The 17,193-nt window shown below is 49.0% G+C and overlaps 6 protein-coding genes across 6 annotated transcripts; 2 read left to right on the top strand and 4 right to left on the bottom strand.

Annotated features, from left to right (window-relative positions):
- Positions 1-134: 134 nt before the first annotated feature.
- J7337_001384 (uncharacterized protein) lies at positions 135-848 on the top strand (the record flags this gene model as incomplete). Its single annotated transcript, XM_044819125.1, has 1 exon — positions 135-848. One exon carries the CDS (start codon positions 135-137, stop codon positions 846-848), a length of 714 nt encoding a protein of 237 aa, XP_044686827.1.
- A 676-nt stretch (positions 849-1,524) lies between these two features.
- J7337_001383 (uncharacterized protein) lies at positions 1,525-2,575 on the bottom strand (the record flags this gene model as incomplete). The annotated part of the gene is made up of 2 exons (XM_044819124.1): positions 1,525-1,760; positions 1,813-2,575. The coding sequence occupies 2 exons, from the start codon at positions 2,573-2,575 to the stop codon at positions 1,525-1,527; spliced, it is 999 nt and encodes a 332-aa protein (XP_044686826.1).
- Positions 2,576-5,330: 2,755 nt separating this feature from the next.
- On the bottom strand, positions 5,331-6,363 carry J7337_001382 (uncharacterized protein; the record flags this gene model as incomplete). The annotated part of the gene is made up of 2 exons (XM_044819123.1): positions 5,331-6,150; positions 6,209-6,363. 2 exons carry the CDS (start codon positions 6,361-6,363, stop codon positions 5,331-5,333), a joined length of 975 nt encoding a protein of 324 aa, XP_044686825.1.
- Positions 6,364-8,280: 1,917 nt separating this feature from the next.
- On the bottom strand, positions 8,281-8,799 carry J7337_001381 (uncharacterized protein; the record flags this gene model as incomplete). The annotated part of the gene is made up of 2 exons (XM_044819122.1): positions 8,281-8,542; positions 8,612-8,799. 2 exons carry the CDS (start codon positions 8,797-8,799, stop codon positions 8,281-8,283), a joined length of 450 nt encoding a protein of 149 aa, XP_044686824.1.
- Positions 8,800-11,630: 2,831 nt separating this feature from the next.
- Positions 11,631-13,497, top strand: J7337_001380 (uncharacterized protein; the record flags this gene model as incomplete). Its single annotated transcript, XM_044819121.1, has 2 exons — positions 11,631-11,927; positions 11,992-13,497. The coding sequence occupies 2 exons, from the start codon at positions 11,631-11,633 to the stop codon at positions 13,495-13,497; spliced, it is 1,803 nt and encodes a 600-aa protein (XP_044686823.1).
- Positions 13,498-14,025: 528 nt separating this feature from the next.
- Positions 14,026-16,467, bottom strand: J7337_001379 (uncharacterized protein; the record flags this gene model as incomplete). The annotated part of the gene is made up of 1 exon (XM_044819120.1): positions 14,026-16,467. The coding sequence occupies one exon, from the start codon at positions 16,465-16,467 to the stop codon at positions 14,026-14,028; it is 2,442 nt and encodes an 813-aa protein (XP_044686822.1).
- Positions 16,468-17,193: the final 726 nt, after the last annotated feature.

The following is a 17,193-nucleotide window of genomic DNA, read 5'->3' as shown; positions in this document are numbered from 1 at the left end:
AGCCTGCAGAGCTCGGCAGCTTAACACAAACAAACAGAGTAAAAAGACAAATCATCGCCGAAAAAAGATGCCCCGGGACTGGACATCGTCTGCTCATCACTACAGAAGCCCAACAATACAAACATCCTACCAAGATGTCTGCAGCCGATAGGGTTCCGTCTCCCCCGGAGGCTGCGACGGAGTCTTCTGTCCAAGGCCCGGATCTGGAGTTTTCCCATAATCAAACCCCAGACGAAGAGAATGAAGCTATTGAGAGCACGATGCCCCCTTTCGAGCCATTGTTCACTCTCCTAACCAACTCAACTACAAATACTACTGTGCATCCTCGCGTCCACTACGTATTCTCCGATGACGACCCTTCAATCCTTGCAGCTGGTGCTCAAGACCCGTCGCACCGACCTCTTGTCGTAGATCTCGCGCCAGCTCCCGAAGGCGAGTCCAACCGCTGGGCTGTATCTTGGGCCGCCAGTCTGACGCCCGATTTCGCCGTGACAAACTCAAGCGTAGCTGTCCAGCAGAGCGAGGGTGAAGAGAACGGAGGTGCTGGCGCTTTAATGCTCCGTGTTGAAGGCATCGAGCGCGAGCCCGTCGAAATGCGACCCGAGTCCCTACCTAGCTCGGGTAGTGGCGCCATAGGAGGGGAGGACGTCGATGTCTTAGCGGAAGAGTTCCGCAGACGTATGGGAGTGCTAAAGAAGGTGGTTGATGAGGCTGAAAAGAGGCGTTTGGTAATGGGACAGGATGAAGACATTCACGATGCAGAAGACTATGATGGTGCACCTGATGAAGCGGTGGTAGACTACGACGATGACAAGGGGAAGCCGAAAGCGAAAGCAGAGAATGATTGATAGGAACTCACTCGAGAAGTTCCGTTTACTCTGATGATTTTGAGATTATGTATCGATAAAGACCGAAACGTGCCATTAATAGTGGTAAGCTGTATTTTGTCAAATGTTTCCGCCATGCTAACGCATCTACAGATTGTGATTCTACAAGACCAAAACTTTTGAACTTCGGTATCAACAATATATACAGATGACCAGGTAGGAATATGGTCATCACACTTTCAGGTGGACCAGGCACCTTTGAATATGGGTGATTACAGCTTGGCGTATAGGGCTTGTCTGATACGTATGGATATCGAGCGTGTTCGATTGTTAATTAGCGATTGAATATTTGATCAGTCAAAACATCACAATGCATCAACACAAGTGAGGAAGCGAAATGTAATTAAAAGTTCATACTATAAACGCCTCAAACTAATGCAAAGAGAAAAGGAATTCAAGCGCCAGAAGAGTGGCAGAGTCAAACCCGGTTGTACAAACATAAAGAAAAAAAGACGGGCTGTCGGGCTATAGCAACAGTTATGTTCCAAATCCAATGGGAATACGCAAAAACACAAATACAGCTCTGACACTGCTTTTACCTCCACACGATCCTGGCTCACCTCTCTAGAATGCGTATATGTCCCTCAATGAGTCCAAGTATCGCCTCCGAACCATTCTCTCATCGTTCGACTTCAACCTAGTTCCGCGGTAGCTGAGGTAGATGGAATCGCCCTTCACCAACACTGTTGAGCAGAGACGCTGTGTTGCCGGCAGCAACACGACGGGCTAAGCGAGCAGGTAGGACAGCTGTGTGCATAACAGGCAAGCTGCCAATGGCTGCCTCGATACTTCGCTTCTTGTTGTCGTTGTTCTGTCCCTTGATGACGAAGATGTAGATGAGAACAATAATGACAATAACAACAATGATAGCAACTGGACGAGTTAGCGAGAGCCTCACAATCAGGTTGGATTTGCGAATACATACCACAAATACCCAAGCAGATCCACTTCTTCTTGCGTGTCTTGCGGGCAGTGTTGACGGCCACACCAATCTCCTCGTTACCCTTGTCGAGGTTCTCAACGACTTCCTCGCCCTTCTGTTCAATTTGGGTGACGGCAGCTTCTTGCTGAACGACGAGGGTGTCCATATCCTGGAACAACTGAGCCAGCTCAACCATTTGCTGCTCGATCTTGATGAGAGCCTGATGACGGTCTTGAACAGCGCTCAGGGCAGCACGGGCACGACCCTGACGATCACTCTGCATCATGGCCTGGCTGAAGACCTGCCCTCCAGTAGTGTCCTCGACAGCAGCCTGAATTTCTTGCTCTGAGGCATCTGGGCGCACAATGCGGTACTGGCGGGCCATCTGATCCTGTGTGCGTTTTCGGAATTGTGACTCGACCTGCTGGTATTGGGTGATGGCAGCTTTGAGACGGCGGTCAATGCGGGTGACGTGAGGGTTGTTCTTTGGCGATTTCGCCTCGGGGTTAGACTTGACGGTGCGGACTCGCTCGGTGAGCTCGCGGTAGAGAGACATCGTATCCGCGGAAAGCGAGTCGAGCTGGCGGCTGGCGGCGCTGGAACCTGAGCTATCGGCGTCGTCAAGAGTTCGCTGTTGGATCATGCGGAGCTGTTCCAAGTTCTGTTCAACAGTGTCGATTCCACGGTCGATGTCGCGGCACTCATTGAGAATGGCGTTGGGGTCGCCTTGGCCAAAGCCGCCGGCGTTGTGAGCAAGGGGAGCCATCTCAACGCTACCTATCCCTCAAGCCATGTCAGTATGTGGTGGAAGAGGACAACCATTTGAGTCCAAAATTCTCACCTCCATAACCCTGAGCGGGTGGGCTGTTGTAGCCACCGCCATTGCCGTAGCCATTGTTACCACCATAGCCCTGGTCAGGGGAGTCGTATGGATTTTGGCCACCGTATCTATTGTTGGAGTCAGTAAGCATACCGAGTAAGCTAGATGCAGTAACTCGGGCAAAACATACCCGTACTATAACAAATGTCAGCAGAGTATTCATGAACAAGATTTAGGCAGTTAAAACGGAAAATAGCAGGTCGCGATATGCTACAAGCTCAATTGATGTCGCATGGGAAACACTCGAAATTGGAGCGGGATCAACAGGAGGGGAGAGGCTTGGATAGGAGGCGCAAACTAACACTCATTGTAGTGACTGAGCTGGAGCTCTGTTTTGTTGTCTGTTTTGGTTTCGACGAATTTAACCCCCTTTCACCAGAGGTTGGCCGTCTCTCGAGGATTGTCTTTGATTAATTGTTTTGGTCTCGTCGTTTTTCGAATCGAGTCGAGTTGCCAAGGAAGAGGTTTGGTTAGTGTTTCTCGTCGCGCAGCAAAGAGAAAGGAGTAAGGCTTGTGGATATACGATCAAAGAGATGAATGATCGAGACTTGCGTAAACTACTGACGAGATAGAAAAAGGTGAAAAAGGAAAAGACGGCAAGTAAAAAAGATGGTCGAGTGAGATGAGGGAGGGTGTAGAGTTAAGGTCAGAAAAATAGGATCAAGGCCAGGTGCAAATGAGACGTGACGGGAGTTGGCAAGGAAGACCCCAGCCAGAGCAGGAATGGGAATGCGAGCCCAGCCCAAGTGCGAGACGAGATTAGTGGAATTGTTGAGTAGCAGCGGCAGTGGCAGTGGCAGAGTAGCACTTAGCCACTGAAATGTTAGCGGGCCTGGGGGTGAGGGTGGAGGCTAAGGCGCTGGCGCTTGGACGCCGCTCACTGCCTTTAGCGGGCTAGAGATTACCTTAGCTTAGCCCTGTTCCGTACAAGCACCATGCTTACTCCGTATTGTGCAAGCCCCTTTGCTCTCTTGCTCTCTTGGATGGCGATGCAGGGTCCAATAGTCGGGTCAAGAGATGCAAATCTGATTCCAGTTGCGACTTCTAGTGCACGACGGCTTCGTAGGAGACTCTGTTTCTCTGGTTGTTTTGACCGAGTGCCAAGGTTCGCAGCGTCATAATCTGCTTCGAAACAGCCCCTTTGGATCGTACGCGATGTCATGATAAAGGTGCTCAAAACCAGAGCTGCAACAGCCAGAAACACTTTAAGAGTCTGGTTAATCATGCGACACTTATTCAATTGGATGATCATAGAATGGTACCAGAGACATGCAGCAGCCTAGCTATAAATGAGCTTAACATGATTTTGGTTTAAGGGGAGAACAGGAGACAGATTCAGGCCTACACGCTACCGCTGAATAACACAATCGATCTCGCTATCTTATTTTGTCTGTCACCCCTGAGCAAGGGGTAATCCCGAAATAATCACTGCCCCTCAATAGCATCGTTCATTGGTGATGGATTCTCCACTGTTTCATCCTTAGGCGCCTGCTCTCCAATAATCCTGGTTTCTTCAGAGTCTGACTGAGAATTCTGTAACAAGTCTGGTGTTTTATATCCAATCTCTCTTTTGCCTCCGACTACCATCGCACCAACCTGCATTATCCGGCATCATCACCAAAAGCTTCAAACTCTGATTCATAAACAAAGTCTCGGGTGTCATCCGCTAACTGAAGCAATTGAATCCGTTCATCTGCAGGCTGACAAACTCCACCTGAGTGAGCCCTGCGATCCCGCGCTAGGCCTTCAGCAGTTAAGATGTAAGAACAGGTCTAACTAACATCAGCTCTGCAAAATGGCGCCCACCCCTCGTGGGGAAAGAAAACAGCGAACCTTAATAGGAGGTGTCAAAATAAACTCAGCAAAGGTTATGCTAAGCTTAGGCTATATTACCTAAGTCTTTTTGTCATTTAGGATCAAGATCCTGCGTTTTCTTTCCTCCCCTAGCCACCCTTTCGAGATTGACCTTGACCAGGGGGTCTCGAACAACGAACTTAAGCTTCGCCGCGTGGGTCTGGAGCGGCATTGCCAAGGAGCTATTCGTGGTATTTTCGGATTGAGGAACCATTCATCTTGTCCTGTCACTGGTATAGAGTCGAACACGGAAACGATTGCATCTATAGCATATCAACCTTATAGTGATGGCAAGTCTTTTACTAGAGGATAAGTCGGGATATTTATATGTGCCTCGTAATTTCCCGTTGCTTATGCCCTTGCCCAGCTCCGCCAGCAAATGTATCCTTCGTCTTACTCTGCCGTTCAAGGGACAGGACAATTGACACCCTTCCAGCCATCCATCTCATATTTCAGCCGCAGAAACTTGCTGCGCAGCACAAACCAACAAGCTTCCCAAATCCGTTTCCGACGGACTCTACCATAGGCTTATTCCGAGAACCTTGCTTGAACAAAATATGACTTTGAATTCTCCAACCATTTGCGGATTGCACAGTTCCTACCAATATCATGTTATTTATTTGCACATCTGTTAATGGTGACCCAATCTCTTGGCTCCCAGGGACCACCTAATGATAGTACAACTTCTCCCTCCATCGTGAGTCCAGCACATGCATTCGATACTCCATCCGATTTCAAAGACTATCATTCCACCACACCAAAACGCCCACATGTTGAAATTCCATACTCAGAGAACAGCATATGCAGACACATAGCTGACGCTGGAATCACCCGGCGTATCGACCAAGTTGCTGCGGTCATATTTGAGGATACGGAATCGCCCCTTGTCTTTGTTCTCGGGCTGCTTGCGTAGCTGCTCTAAAGCCGCCATCATGACTCCGATAGGGTGTCGTCCGCATACCGAATTACGGGTTTGTCGCAGAGTGGCAAGAAAAGCTTCATGAACACCACTCTCAACAGCATCCATGGCTGCTTCGTCTATGACTCTAATCGTCTCGTGAATTGGGGGACCACTGGGTCTGGGGTCTTCCTCTCTCAACTGTGTCAGATCAGAAGGACTTTTCGTGGGTGAGTAGGGTAGGTAGCTGAAATGACCACCCCAATGACAGAAATCGGAGCTGACTATAAAGGCGTTCTCCCGGTTTTTGAGGTATGGCAGTAAAGCTCGTCCTATAACATTCTCCTCATCCCCGTTGTTACTGCCTACAAGCACAGGCACAATCTTGGGAAATTTATCAGGCGAATCAAATGACTCCTGACAGCGAAGATAAAGATATGGCATGTGCATCTCGAGAGAGTGTTCCTCGATCTCGCGGCGTTTGGGCATATTCTCCATTCCTAAGGCCTCCTGGAGCTCTCTGACCACTTCCTGGTCGATCTCCAAGTCGCCAAATGGTGTTGCATACTTTTCAAAGTTAGTGGCAGCACATCCTTCGAGATAGTATCTATGAGATGGACCCAGGACGACGACACGCTTGGCATGGCTCAAGTCAAGAGTCTTGTACGCCCAAGCTGCACACGGCCCAGAATATGCATATCCCGCATGGCTGTGGCATATTATCGTCAGCTCAAGAATATATCGAAAGGCTTAGCAGGCAAACTCACGGTGCGATGATAACACGAGCTCCGGGAATGGGCAGTGAAACTCCGTCCAAACTCTCCGGGACTGCCGTTAGGTAGCTTTGCAGCTCAGGGCGTAAATCTTCCGGTTTCTTCTCGTACCATGAGCCGGCCTTGTCTGCTGGTCGGATAGTCGTCATTTCGAAATGAGGGTTTTTAAAATAGAATGACAGTTCTGGTGATGATAAACAAGAGTAAGTTGGTTAGGAACAGATCCATGTAGGTATGTCATGTCATAACCTTACCTCTTGCCCCGCCTCATGTAGCGGGGTACAGCACGTTAGGCGCCCTCACGTTACCGTAACCTACCTATGGTTGTTTATCATGGTATGACCTCAAAATGGTTGGATGATAACACACGAGAGTTTGGTCATACATCGTTCTAGAGGCATCTGGCGCGTCGGGGTATGCTCAAATACGGTACTGACGAGAATCCGGGGATCTTTATCATGTCGTTGCTTCATGACACAAACAATAAGCATTGACATTCCACAGCTACCTTACGTATCTGTCAAATAAAACCACGATTATCAGTATCGTCGCAACTACGGTATCATAAATTGTCCTCATTGTTTGTATTGCTTGTCAGGAGTAGCCAATCTATTTACTAATCAATCCACGACCCATGCATTATGACGACCTCTTGTTCTATCATCTGCCAGAACTCTTTTGCCATCCACTCAAATTCTGGCACCCAAACTATTTCCCGATCCCTAGGGGTTGGACCAAACTTGAGTTCTAACAGTCGGATCGGTATTCAATGGTTGCTGTTCCACATCTTGCGACCGGAACGCTCTGGTCGAATAAACGCAAGTCTCGCGCTCGATGACGGCAGCACGTTCCGTACTTCATTCCTCGATGCCTCGATTGCGTCTGAATCTAAAGCTGCGCGAAAGTGTTTGCTAATATTGATGGATTCTTGTTCTCCATAGAGAACCAGGTCAACTCCGCTCTCCTGCAAGATTGAAACCCACTTCTGGATGCATCCCTGGAAAACATTGTCCCAGTGAAAGAAACTGACATCCGGTGACAGATAGCAAAGGGCTCCGCCGATAACTGAGATCAGTGGTGTGCCTTTCCAGGTTGGAACCTGATACACGTCCCAGGGCTGCACTATCTCGACTGTGTGTAAATCTTCCTGTCTGACAACTGAGGCTACCTCCCGCACCAAGTGGCCCCATCCCTCATTATAGAGTGACATAGTCCACATGGCCCAACCTCTTATCCACGGAAGGACTTCATCCGCGAAACGAATACTGGATGCCACAGCTGCTGAGTGCATGAGTGAAACCCCGGTGCGACTTGACTCGCTAACTTCGAAGCTGCTGATCTTCAGGCCTCGTGCGATGAGGTAGGGGGGCGTTGTTGAATCTTGACAGTGAAAAGATCCAAGCCGGAAAGCTTCCAGGCGATGAATGAGCGGGCCATTATAGAAGTTGGGCAAAAATTTTTGCTGAAAGATTCTTACGTACTCATCTCCATAATCGCAGGAGTTGTGACAGTCGAACATACGCAGAACCATGCTTGTCTCTGGCTCGTTGATATATGACTGAAATAAGTCTGCAATCTTTAGCCATATTTTCTCCGGGTGGTGTCGATCAGGTTCGTACACTAGCGGTGCCAATGCACCCCTGAGAGTATGTCAGAACTTATCGCATGGCTATTATGTAGAACTTACGCTTGGGCAGTTTTGCCAACTTTCTCAAGCAAAGCTTCATGGAGCCCTAAGCTAAGTAGCAACTGACACATGTCGAAGTTCTTGCTAGTCGCAGCCCACTGTGATCCAAATGAGTACTTAATTCCAGTGGTGTCCAAGGTTGCTGCCATACATAAAGAAGCGAGTGTCCATATTCATCTTTGTCGAACGGAGATGCTTTCCGGTTTCCGAATAGCTCAAGAACACCAGCCCTATCTCCTTTTTGTATTCTCTGAATAATATCAGATTCATATGAAGCGACGTTGTACACCCGATAGTTGTACGTCCAGCCATAGCCAGTTAGAGTCGATTGTAGTTCATATACGGACGGTGAAAGCCAACTTGGCAGTTGAAGATACGCCTACCACGCACCAGTGGTGGTGGCATAGGCCATGGTGAAACGGCCAAATCTCGAAGCGGTATATTTCTTGTTGAGCTTTGCATTGTCTCTCGGGATGCGTGACAGTTGAGATTCATCAATCTCTATGACATCGCAGCGAGATTCATCTTGCTTTTGGGCCTTGATCTGTGGTTGCTTCTCAAATCTAGAGCTTCCGAAATGGTCGTTGAGTGTTTTGGTGACCTGAGCTGCAATTAGATCAGGTGTCACTATCGAGATAGTCCTTGACGAATATCATCAGTTACCACTCAGCAAGCAAGCTCTGTATTGGTCCCGCCATGCCAATACTTACAAGTCCCAGGCCTGTACTGCTAAGTGCAGCACTGATATTGCCTCCTTCAGTGTGCTGGCGAGTTCATCTGAGCTTTCCTTTCCAATTATTATCTTCAAAGCGGCTAGCTTCCGCTTCAGGCCAGTCTTGGCTTCGAGTTTCGTGGATATATAATCTGCGTTTTTCCTAAGTGACTCTAGTGCCTCCATTGAATCTCGGAGGTTATCTTACACCAACGAAAATCCAGGCAGCATATTAAAAGCTTGCTGGTTCGGATATCGTTGACGCAGTATTTCAAATATAGCTTCATAGCCTTGTGGATGTTTCAAAAGAAACTCCGTTTCTTGAGGTAGATATTGGGCTTGATCCCACAATCTCTTCATCTTGACTATACATTTCCCAATTTCGGTCGAGATTTGGACAAATGCAATAAAACTCTCCGTTCTCAGTTGTGAATGAGACGGTGAATGCTTATGATATGAGCCAACCGTCAAAACAAAGAATAAATAGCAATACGCAGTTGCTACGAATATGAGAAAACAGCCAGCTTCTATGGGTTGGACGAGTCATTTAAGAACGAGTTGCTAAATCCCAAGAGACAAGAGCACTGCCTCTATTAACGAATCTCAACCAACAAGACTGTTGCCTTTGTTGGACAGTGTTGACCAACCAGCCTACTTGATTAAGTCTATCCATGTCGCTATCCGCGGTTGAAATCCGCGTAGAGTAGTGGCCATGGGAAAATAGGCGGCAAACCGCAGCACGTGTTGAATTATAGATGGGTGCCGTGGAATGTTTCACATCATGGTCAGGCGGCGTGCCATAGTACCTCTCAAATGCCTTCCCTGTTTCCACTAGTATTCAATTTCCATGTTTTTGGAGACGGACAGTGAGTTAGATATAGGTATTCACAGTAGAAACGGGATGAAATAAAATTCTGTACGCATGAGGAGGCGCCCGGCGCTTGTTATAAGACGGCTAGGACGGGTACGGTTGCGGGTGTGGGTGCGGGCCGTTGGAGGCGCTAATAAACATCGTCGGCTCCACCAACTGTGAAATCATGAATAGCCCAAGTATGGAGTTCTGTCCAACTACCATACCCTACAGTTTGTCTTGCAATGTGAGATTGCTTGTGGCAGAAAAAACACAGAGGATGATCGATTGTATATACCTAAGTATACAAGAGTCAGATTCCAATCTGGTGTAACTGATTTGGCACTCCGTCATTCATTCTTCGTGGCCATGTTTAGCATTTCATAGGATTGACGCACCTATCATGTTGGTGGTCGTGTATGAACGAAATAAAGAATTTTTTGCTTCGTACAATCAGCTCAAGAAAACCAGCTCATCTGACGGAAAACTAATCTACCAACCAATGTAAGAATTCCTTATCGTGAGATCCCGCAATACATAAATACTTGGTCCCAGGGCACGCCTTGCAGCACGGCTCGTATTCCCTGCGTTGTGGCTTTGGGTGCAGTGTGCCCCTTTCGATAGTTGGCATGCGCCAGGCAAAGCTGAAAGACTGAGGCTGGCTGCATGACTGGGTTAAAGACAGTGGTATCTAAACGCAAGGAGCCACACCGAAACGGTAAAGATGTGCAAAACAGCCGAGTGAACCAGCTAACCAGTTACCTTACCGTGTAACCACAATCCGATATGTGGTTTGACAGTTGCCTCTCGGAAGAGCTGTAACCGTTCCGGGGGGTTTTTGCGATCAATATCAACTGGGGCTCGAATAATTGAAATGCGGTAAAGAAGATCGAAACCCGCTGCCCAACGATTCGATTGATGCTCATCTAACGACAAAGCTCAGATGGGGAACTTGAGCCGATGCTGTTTTCCTTCCGAGAGGTGGGAAACAAGTATTGGTGGAGGGTAGCACCTTAGGATGGCACTATGGCGTCGGATTGCATAATATAATTTCGACAACACCAAATATCTGTCGGAGATATCAAAATACTAATAGAACGCTAAGAAAAGATTCACAGAAACTTCCCACGTTTCGAGTTTGTAAGTGTTGTTCCGTATCAATGGATGCATTTGCTCAAGTGAAGTGGATTGGATGGAGCCATCCATTTACCGAAATCGGAGTCAGGCCCAGTGGCGAACGGGTCTATTGCCGAACCGGCTGACCGGACTCTTCCGATTGAACTATGTTGAAATGTCCCGAACCGAGTCGAGTATCTTTGACTCGAACTTCGAAGTCTGTTGTTTGACTTGTTTAAAACCCAGCTCGTAGGTAGTTGAACTAATCTTATACACAGTAATGTTTTATAAAAAATCGCTGGGGTGCTAGGGTCCCTGGAGAGTATTGATTCACGGGCTGGCTGCTTTGAACAGAGGGCGCCGCCGTCGACAGTGGGCTGAGACATGCCGTTAACTAACGATTTATAGCGCCAGCCCTGTCTCACCTGCCTGAGGTTTTCTTAGTAGAAACTGTCTACGCTGCTAACTAAAAAGAAAAGAAAACAGGCATCCCAATCTGATCTAGGCTGGCAATGCCTCGCCCGCGACCGAAAAAGCTCCGTCACCGTGTTAGTCTCGATTGTCGAATGCCGTGCAGTTTTAGCCATTGAATTGCCACTCAGAAGTGACAAACTATGCAATTAAATTAATCAGCTCGCCCTTTGACTTCAGTTCCCCTTCGTCTCGTTGCGTTGAACCCGATGTTTCCTTTCCCTGTGACAATCTGTTGTACTTAACTGTACGACACGGGGATTTACATACCTGAGAAACATCTCTCACATTTGTGTAACCAGCCCTTGCTTGCCTCAGTCTGCAGCTCCTATCCATTCTCATCCCTCCCTGGTCTAGGGATCAGCCTCCACTGTCGCATTCCGTCATCGTAACTAGGTAACCTAAAAGTTGCTGAAATCTCCTGCAGCCAGCCCGCGGCCTTTTCACTACCTTGGGTTCTCCCTCCAGCTCCCGGGCTCTTTTTTCTCCATCTGCAACACCAACAAAACTTCACTTTCATTATCCTTTCCCCACGATAAGAGTGAGCACCCTCTTTTGGTGCTCGTGTCATTTCTTCGCCATGGGTATTCTTCAAAAGATGGCTTGGTCCAAGAGTACCAGGATCAAGGTGATGATAGCCATTGACACTTTGTTTTTCCTCGTTGAGATCGTCTCTGGCTTCCTGGCCCACTCGCTGGCTCTCATGGCCGATGCTTTTCACATGGTTAGTCAATCGTATCTGTTTCGCGCTGCATGCGAATCAATGGATAGAACATGGACTAAATCTGCGCAGCTCAATGATATCATCTCGCTGGTTATCGGCCTCTGGGCTGTGTCCGCCGCACAAAAGACCTCCACTGACGAATTCACCTTTGGCGTACGTCTTCCAAACCATTTCGCGCCCCCTTTAACGCCGATGCGCTTGTCTAACTGTCTTCCAGTGGGTTCGCGCAGAGATTCTTGGTGCCTTTTTCAACGCCGTTTTCCTTATCGCCCTCTGTGTTTCCATCGTCCTCGAAGCATTGACCCGATTCATCGAACCACCCGAGATCAATAACCCCAAGCTCATGCTCATTGTTGGTTCTGCCGGCCTGTTCTCCAACTTTGTCGGTTTCTTTGTCCTCGGCGGCCACGGTCACTCTCATGGACCCGCCGAACACGACCACGATCATGAGCATGGACACTCTCACGCTCACGTCCACGACGAGGAGGAGGGCAACGCGGGTTACCAAACCCAGGGCACTCTTGCAGACGAAAGTGGTCGTGCTGCTGAGGTTCTACCCGAGGCCGTGATCCGCCGTGCAACAGCTTCCAAGAAGTCCAGCGGCAAATCCAGCGAACAGCGACATAGCCGAGATGCATCCACACGAGGCCGCGACTATCATCGATCCAGTAGGAGTGGACATACTCGTTTCGCTAGTCTCGATGACTTGAGCATTCACCCAGCAAGTTTCCGACAAAGCATTATCGAAGCTACGCGTGGCGAGACCAACGAAAGCGAGAGCGAGAGCGAGACCGACGCCGAGAACTCTCTGATAATGGAAGAGGACGAGGCGCATGAGGAGTCACCTCTTCTCAAAGACGTTACTAAGAAGGGTTCTTCCCTTGGCCACAATAGAAAAGGCTCCCACTCTCATTCCCACTCTCGACGACCTAGACGGGACTCGAGCGTTCATCATGGCCACCACCATACTCTTCCCAAGAAAGCTGGCAAGAAGGACAGCCACGGCCATAACCACGCTGATATGGGTATGAATGCTATGATTCTCCACGTCATTGGAGACATGCTTGGCAACATAGGTGTCATGGTCACGGCTCTCATTATCTGGCTGACGGACTGGCCTGGTAAAGTCTACGCTGATCCCGCCGTCTCTCTCTTCATCACTGCTATTATCCTCAAGACCTGCATTCCTCTCACCCGAGGCACCGCTCGTGTTCTTTTACAAGCCACTCCTGAGCATATCAGCGTCCCTGAGATTAGACAAGACATCGAAGCTCTTCCCGGCGTTATCACCTGCCACCATATTCATGTCTGGCAACTCTCAGACACCAAACTTGTCGCTAGTATGCACCTCCAAGTGTCTTTCCCCATTGATTCTCACAGTGGCGAGAAGTACATGGAGCTGGCTCGGCGAGCTCGGAAGTGTCTTCATGGGTTTGGCATTCACAGCGCTACGATACAGCCTGAGTTCTGCTTCGACCAGAAGCACTCACACGAAGCAGAAGCTGCTGCTCTGTCCCTAGACGGTCCTGTTGATATCAATAAGGGTGATAGTTGCCTCCTTGAGTGTATCGACGACTGCCAGGCCCAGGGTTGCTGCCCTGCCGACTCGTCGTCCAAGGCTTCGTCAACAAGACGATGTAGTCAATCGTCGCACAGCGCTACCAGCCCTCATGCGCACGATCATGACCACGGCCACGATCACGGCAACAACCACCAGCACTAATCCACTACCCAGCACATCAGGTTTTGTTCCGGGCTTTGCTTGAAGTGTGTTTTTGGCCCTTGGCAACCGCCCCTATTTTCTGTCTTTGCTACATACTACGAATAATTTCTCCTTGGTCCTTAAACTAAAAGGGTTTGGCGTTCTATCGTGCGGAAAGATAGACTCTCTAATATGGGGCAGTCTTATTGTTGGGCAGCATTTCGCACGAGAATATGTGGTATTCGAGAGGTAGATGGTACCTTTTGTTTTGTTTTGTATGATAGATAGTGGTAGGCATCACGCGGATTGAAATTTTCTTTTTCTTACAGCATTTATTCTCACAGTGTTTCGCCATGGACGGTTTTTAGCTTGCGCTATTGTGCTAGAGCAAGGATGTGTATTCGAGCTTTTCCTGCGCAATATGGCATCGTCCGTAGAGGCACGATATTAATCACTAGCAATGCACGTCTGTTTATTTATTTATTTTGAAAATATCCTCCAGGTGGTACATGCTCAATTTTCTCATTGATAAAGGGCGACAATCAATACCTACGCTTGCGGCGGAAGAATGAGTTCATCACGGCTCCCAACTTCGATGACGCCTGCGTCACCCTTGAACAGATACTCCACGCGAAGAGTCTTGTCCAAGCCCGGAGCTGGGTCCCAGAATCCTGGTAGGCGGCTCTTGCGCACGCCATGGGGGATCACTAGGGCTGGGCCGCTGGAATATGATGATTCGTTGATAAGAGCGGCAACGGCAATTGTGACATCGGCAACTTGATCGCTCGTTGCGATGATGCCGTATTCATCAGGGATGCCGTATTTAGCATTGAGGATAACGAGACCACCAAGTGTCATCTGACGCTTCTGGCGACCCTCTATTGGATGTGCAAGGAGTGTTGTGATGTTGTCTGCCTCGTATCTATGCCGAGCAATGGCGACTGGTGCCCCAGTTGAAGAGACATCTGAGCGAACGCGGCGATGAGATCGCGAAACTCGCTGACGGCGACGATAGTTGAGACCAAGCTGCACTGCCGCAAGTCCAGCAAAGGGTAGGGCGCAGGCCCAGAAAAGGACACTAGACCCAAGAAGCGACCGTGGTGCTATGAGAAGCGGGACACCGAGACGCTGACCAAGGCGGGACCAGTAGACGGAGAGGTGAAGGTTGTGCAGACTGATGCCGACTTCAAGACCAACACGTGCAAAACGGCCAACAGACCACAGATTGCGGAGGGCAAAATACTGGTCTTGGAATGTGTTGGAACAAAGCTCTGCCTCCACTCGGGCTGAAGAGGGTAGACCAGGATCCAGTGATGTCGGAGGAGTTTGGAAAGGTAGAGTCAGGTCTTTGCTGTATCGGACAGCGCCGGCCAATGAAGTTGGTGTAGCAGATGCAGAGACTGCCCAGCTTCCATGCTTGCAAGAATTAATCTCGTAGTCGAGACCCCTAATACCGCCCTCATCGCCAGGAGAGTCGGACGAGCCTGATACAGGTAATCGATCTAATGGTCCTGTACGGAAGCCTAGCTCGAGGTTCGGGGTTGGTCCAGGGGCTTCGGCGTTGAAGAAGTCTGGACTGATTCTTGAGTGTTCAGAGAAAAAATGAGAGTATTGATTGGATCCAAAGCTCCAGTCGCCACTGTCTGCGCGCAGGAATCCTGTTCCGTGTCGCAGATTCTGGTAGAGACCTAGAGCAACACGCGGTTGAATCGACGAGGAATCACGCGACGATTGTATACTAGCCTCGGCTATGGTTGGCTCTGAGAATTTGGGGAGGAGAAAGTGATGATAAAGACGGCTTGTGACGGAGAACTCTGGCAGAACATCTGACTCGAGCTCAACAGCAGTCTTGATCCACCTAAGCTTATCAGGGGACGATGAAGGTGAGCGGTTCAAAAACTCTTGTCGATGTCGCAGAGAGGCCAACGGAGCGAACTTGTTCTCAACGAGTTGTATGAGTCTCTGTCTGGTGATTGGCAGGGGTAGCAGAGGCTGATATCGATCGTACAAGAGTGATGTTGGTACCAAGGACAGATCCCGTGTAATGCCGTAGGTAGATCCAGTCACAGTCACAGTGGGTGTTGCGACTTGGATTCGAGGCTGTGATGGACTCTCGATTGTCTCCTTCTCTTCCTTTGAAGCAAGACTTGCGAGTCGTGTAACTTGAGATTGAAGAAGCTTCTGAAGTGCTGGTAGGTCGACAGTGACGGAATGACTGAGAGAAAAGTCAAGGATTTGCAGCCCTGAGGCGCCACGTCCCGACCCAGAGGCATCAAGTCGGATTCCTAGATCAGAGCTTGTCTGTATGCCGTTCTGTAACCGGTCCCAAACAGCTTCTTTAAAGGCGACTTCGTATGCTGATTGTGAAGCGCCTGTCTCTTCAGCTTCCAGGAACTGGTCTAGGTCATACTGAGCTCGTCGCGCAGGGTCAATGAGTGTTTCGAAGGCATCCTGAACACGGAGGAATTGCTGATGAGCTACGGGGCGCAAATGCTCAGGATAGCTGTCCGGGTAAAAGAGGATAAACAGACGGTAGTATGCGCTCCGGATCTGCTGTTGCGACAACTCCGAAGTGTCTCGTGGGAGACAAAGTAGGTCGTAAAAATTAGTGTAGAGATCCTCTGCTCCAAGTGCTGGATCTTGTGTATGAGGCACAGGTCCGTAGCCTCCTTCAGTTGAGCTCAAGGCAGCCTTCTCATCGAGGTCTGGATCTCCCGTCTCGGAAACAGCACTCGTTCCACGCTCGTAGATCGAACTAGCATCATCGTCCCAGAATGCGAACTCCTGCTTTGTAGCAGCGAACTGTTCGTTGAGGGAAAAGCGAGATGGAGCAGCTCGAAGAGCTTGCGCAGCAGCTGGGGCGCCTGAGGACAGGCGGTGCTCATCCAAATTGGCTGAAGAGCGCACTGGAGAGTTTCTGGAGACGCCACGACGAGGACGAGCGCGGGGCACTCGAAGACTTTCGCGGCGGGTGTCTCTGTCGTGGGGCATGGTGTCTGTCTGTCTGTCTGATTGATGGTGTTGAGAGAGAGGCAGACGACTAACTCTCCATTGAGAGAGGACAGAATAGAGCGAGTGAGTAGACTACAGATCAAAATGGTAGAGACGTCACCGCCTCGGACTGATGGCAGTGAGTGAGTAAGTAATTCTCCAATCACGACACATAAGAAAGCGGATGGATCATTCAAAGACCCCTCGCACGATCCCGATGTGGGTTGATCCATTGTTGGGAGTTGGAGAAGTTGTTAGGCCACTAATGTAAGCACCTACTGACGCAAACTACAGGGGTTTTGTCCTAGGAGTGTACCGTATAGTTCAATAGGGTATATTGGCAAGGAGAATTGAGATTCACCGTCTATTTATCAAACTCTATACTGAGCTCATGGAATCAAACAAAGCTACCAGAATAGCAAGTAATGAGAGAAATAACACTTACAGCTGTGCCAGCCCCATTTTTGGATCCACGATGCCCCCAGTCTTTTCAGGGACTCACTCCATTGAGACAAATTGAGCAACATGTGGCAGGTTTAAGCGTGGATGGTAGCTGGGTATTTTTAATTCTATTGTTTCTGAGACTGCTCTTGTTTTACTGGGAATTTCTATTAGATTATGTCTCTAACAAATGCCCGACTTGGAGTCAGTTCGTGTTCACATAGAAATGAAACATCAAATCCATACTCCCCACATGTTAATCCATACATACCTACTCCGTAGATA

Source organism: Fusarium musae, chromosome 1 (genome assembly GCF_019915245.1).
Source record: "Fusarium musae strain F31 chromosome 1, whole genome shotgun sequence".
Taxonomy (NCBI): domain Eukaryota; kingdom Fungi; phylum Ascomycota; class Sordariomycetes; order Hypocreales; family Nectriaceae; genus Fusarium; species Fusarium musae.
The sequence above is the reverse complement of the archived record's forward strand: the minus strand, read 5'-3'. Positions and strand labels throughout refer to the sequence as shown.